The 4603-nt window shown below is 55.4% G+C and overlaps 1 protein-coding gene across 1 annotated transcript in view; it reads left to right on the top strand.

The window, feature by feature from the left end:
- The window catches only part of LOC114068097 (maestro heat-like repeat-containing protein family member 6), a 14032-nt gene extending 13509 nt beyond the window's left edge, over positions 1–523 (top strand). Inside the window, 2 exon segments of the mRNA XM_027904015.1 lie at positions 146–248; positions 459–523. Of these exon segments, the coding sequence (XP_027759816.1) occupies positions 146–248; positions 459–523 (168 nt within the window).
- Positions 524–4603: the final 4080 nt, after the last annotated feature.

Below are 4603 nucleotides of genomic sequence, written 5' to 3'. Positions count from 1 at the left end.
CCTGTGCCCCCGAGCCAGGGTGCCGCTGGAGCCCCGGCCCAGCTGGGCTGTGGGGCAGGGCGGCCAGTGCTGGGCGCAGGCAGCGCCCGGCCAAGGGGCAGAGCCCCAGCCAACCATTCCCTCTGTGCCCTGCTGCTCTCTGCAGCTGGAAAAGGACAAGAGCCAAGTGGCCGAATATGTGCACCAGGCGCTTCCATACCTGGAGAGCCCACAGGAGCCCATGCAAGAGGCAGCCATCAAGTTCATAGGTGAGCCACAAGGTCACCAGGGCTGTGCTGGGGAGCCCCGAGTGCCCTGGCACTGCTGCCGCCCTGTGCTAGCCCAGCCCTGGGCCATCCCCAGGCAGGAAGGGCCCGGGCTCAGCCCTGCCGGGGCAGGAGGGCGTGTGGCCGGGCTGGCAGTGCCACTGGGGGGGAGCTGTGACACCGCTGGGGCCCTGACAGCATCTGTGTTCCCAGGGATGGCCGGGAGATACCTGAAAGGGCAGAAGAAAGAGTTGCAGCTCGTCGTGGACGGTGAATGAGGGCAGTGGGATATCTGGGGGCTGGTGGAGGAGCACAGACCCTGGGCAGGGAGCTACAGTCCTGCCCTGGCTGTGGAGGGCTCTCCTACTTGCATGGATGAGGAATGGTTTGGGCAGAGCAGAGGGAGATTTCAGGGGCATGAGGGGTATTGGTGGCCAGCACCTTCTGGCTGATCCCCATGGGCCCTGCTCCTCCTGGCAATAGCAAGAGCTGGCTGGGATGGCCCTGGCAGGAGGGGCTTCTTGGGTCCCCACAGATGCAGGTTCTGGCCTCAGCTCTGTTCTTTTCTGTTCCAGCCCTTCAAGGCATGATTCATGACAGCACTGCCATCAAACGTCTGGCACTCAAAAACCTGAAAATGCTACGCTCTGCAGAGAGACCTCGTTCTTCTCCACGTTCCAGCAGCTTGAAGACCCGCTCCAGAGTGAAAGGATTAGGGAGGCTCCTCGGTGGAGCAGCTGCCGGAGGTCTGCAGAGAACTGATCCTGGGAACCCCATCTGATCAAATACCTCATCCTGTTGAAAAGACCCCTCTCCTCCTGTTACTCCAACACGGCAATATTAAATCCCTCTTAGCATGCACAGAGGCTCAGGAGTTTTCTTTGGTGCCCGGTATCCACAGTGCACTGGGGTAGAGGGGAAGAAGGGCCCTTGTGCTCAGCAACACTTGCCCAGGTGTGCCATGGGGAGGATAAAGTGCCCCAAAGGCCTTGAGGGGAATGCATGAGGGGCTGCAAGGCCACCCTGTGTATCCAGTGCTGACTCCAGTTTGTGAAAGTGTGGTTGCCTCTGTGAGGATCCCTGAGAAACTCGTCCTCAGAGATGGCCACAAACACTCTCCCAGCTGTCTGTGTCCTGCTCGTGCGTTGGAAGATCAGCAGAGGGCAGGGCAATCCCACCAAAGCATGACTGAGGACGATTCCCAGGAGCTAGGTATCCCACCAGAGTGCCATAGATAGCAGATGATGATGAAGAGGAGGCCAGGGTGCCCAGCCAACCTCCTCCCCAGGGAGGGTGCAGCCAGCCAGCTGGAGCCCTGCTAGAAATAAACAGGACGCCAGTGGAATCGCTCTCAGAGATGCCAGAGTTCCTACTCTTGGCATCCGCCAGAAGACAGGGAGTAAGCTTTCTACCAGATCAGTATGAGATCGTATAGGAAGCAGCTCCTGAGATAATCTGCCTGTTACACAGGTGCAAGGTCCACCTGGAGACAGAGGCATCAATAAACACACCCTCTCAGAGCCCAGGCCAGGCGCTTAGGACTGAGCTGGAGGGAGCACAAGGCCCAGGACTGAAGGATGGGTGGGTGGAGGTCCCAGGTGATGCCAGAAAGACCCCTGAGCGTCCTCAGGGCCCTGACACTTGGGGCATCTCAAGGTTTGAGCATGAGTGGAGCAACCAGGGCCTCAAGGGTACAGCTCATTTTGGGGCTGCTCCTTCAAATGGGGCTCAGCGAGTTGCAATAATGGTGGTGCCCATCCCCACATGTAGTTGTGGCCAACTTGCTGTAACCTGTTTCTGTGCAGAGAGGAGTTTGTGGGGGGTTTTGGGGGGCAATCTGCTGGTTCAGGGAAGGAGGAAGAGCCAAGTACTGTATTTTTGTAGGGAGGTTCCCTCAGAGACCAGAGTAGCTCCAACACTTGGTATCTTTGTGAAATCTATGGGGCACCTGGGTCACTGAGCTTTGGAATGGGTCACTGGGTGACCAGGGCTGACTTGCTTATTTTCTCTCCTGGGTGCTTGGCTTTCAGGGGTCCTTGGCACTTGGAATGTGATTGCACAGAGGGGTCTCATCCCCCAGAGATGCTCTTTCCCCTTCCCAGCAGATGGGCAGGAGAACAAAACCCCAACTTTCCTACCACGAGTCGTAGCCAGAGAAATGCAGCGGATGAGTGTCCAGCTGTGCTGCCGAGGCCATGTGCCAAAAAGCCAATTTCAGGGGCTGGGGGCCAGGCAGGGGCAGGGGGGCTGCACCTTCTCCAAGGGCCCTGGAGAGGCTGAGGAACAGGGGGTGGGGGGTGGAAGGCAGGGAAGTCTTGAACCCACAGCACAGTCCAGATCAGCAACCTTCTTTCTGCAGCCAGCGGCCATGCTAGTAAAGAGCAGGAAGTTTGGAGAAGCCATTTGAGATTAAACAATAAATAAATCATGAGAGGCAGTAATCCCAGCGGCTGCCTGGGCAGTCCCCAGCCCCCGTGGAGCCTCTCCATGTGGGGAGTGGAGAGGTGCCCTCTCCCCACCAGGCACCTCAAGGGGACAACACAGAACTACAAACCTGCACCTGTGTCTTCTACCTGCTGAATCTGGACAGAGCTCTGACACAGAAGGTTCTCTCTGGGGCAGGCAATCCAGGCGTGGGAGGGGAGCAGAGAGGACCCCTTCGTGTCCCCACCTCCAGCAGACAGCGGGGGCAGAAGTAGAAGAGGACAGAAAGCCTTCAGGGGCCAAGTTTTCACCTTGTTTCGCTGCTGGGGGCTGCGGGGAGGTGGGAATTTGGCAGCTCTCCCTCTCTGGAAAGGGTCCAACTGCCCCAGGAGAAATTCCTTGCATAGCTTTGCTGTGAAGAAAGTGCTGACCTGTTCCCTGTTTCGGGGGTGTTTGCTGAGCAAGTGAAGAAGATCCAAAGGCAGCTTGTAAATGCTGGGAGAAAATGGCCCGTTTCCTCGTCACGGGGGTTAGGGAGCAGATCAGGCTCTTTGGGGGGAGCAGTGCCTGGTGACAGTGACTTTGTGAGCCATATAGCAAGTCCACGAGGACGTCCTGATGTTCCGCTGGCTCACACATCTCCGGAGGGATGATCCAGCTACAGCAGAGAAGCTGATGGTGCCACCCCACGTTGTAGGTGAGCATCAGAGGGTGACCTGGAAGCTGTGTCCAGACTGCCTGGCCAGAAACAGGCAGCAGGGGGAGAGAGCACCTGCTCTGGGACTGAGCAGGTGGGAAACAGGTCGTGTTCACTTCTGAAAACGCCAGCAGGAAAACAAACAGCGCAATAAATATGGAAGGCAAATCTGACCTCCTGCGGTGCCAGGAGAGCAGCCAGTGCGTGACTAAAACAGCAGTGATTTAGATTAGATGTAAGGAAGCATTTTTTTATGATGAGGTGGTAGAACACTGCCACAAGTGAGGCGGTGGATGCTCCATCCCTGGAAACGTTCAAGGTCGGGATGGACGGAGCTCTGAGCAACCAGGTCAGGTGGAAGGTGTCTCTCCCCATGCAAGGGATTTGGAACGAGATGATGTTTAAAGGTCCCTTCCAACCCAAACTATTCTGGGATTCTGTGATTCTCTGCCAGGGCAATAGAGCAAGGGCAAACCTAGATGTGCTCCCACAGCAATGGGAATTTATTCCTATTAGGAATATTAGGGGAGGCTACAATAAGGGAACACTTCAACTATCTATTTGCAGTCTGAATTGAAGTGTCAGGGGATAAGATATAAGGATAAAACTTTTGAGTGCAGTATATGGTGCCATTCCCCCAGAAACAGTCTGAGAACCACCAGATGATTTTTCTGAATCTGCTTTAAAAATGAAGAAGTGGTCAAAAAAAGCAAAAAACCAGCTCGATCCCATGGAAAAAAAAAATAAAAGCTGTATTTAAAACAAAGAGCCAACAGGGCAATCCCATAAAGCCCCCACATAGCTGTTGGGAAAGAAGGGGGAGCACAGGGCAAAAGGTGGATGCTGGAGAGCAGAAGGTCTCCCAAATGAAGAGGAAAGCTGAAAAAAAAAATGCATCATGATGGATATAAACTGGGAAGCAGGAGGACTAGGAGCAAGCTGGAGGCTTGTCCTGCCAGACATGCTCAAACCAGTGCTTTGAGCTCAGCCAGTCCACTGCAGGGACTGGGAAGTGGGAAGGGTGCACAGGGATGGGATGAGATGGGCACAGTGACAGGTCCTTGCCCTGGGGGCATTCCCACCCCCACCCATCCCTACTCACTTTTTCCCCCCAGACAGGTGGGAAAGGCTCTTAAATTGGAATAGAAATCCTGGTGGGATTATCCTGGAGAGACAAGCTAAATGTTTTGGATAGCTCGGAAGTGTCCAGCACTCGGATGGGGACACTGACTGTCAG

The sequence above is a fragment of the Empidonax traillii genome, unplaced genomic scaffold (assembly GCF_003031625.1).
Source record: "Empidonax traillii isolate 1590-97213 ecotype Southwest subspecies unplaced genomic scaffold, ASM303162v1 scaffold1004:size452305, whole genome shotgun sequence".
Lineage (NCBI taxonomy): Eukaryota > Metazoa > Chordata > Aves > Passeriformes > Tyrannidae > Empidonax > Empidonax traillii.
Note: the sequence above shows the minus strand (reverse complement) of the source record. Positions and strands in the feature narration are given on the sequence as shown.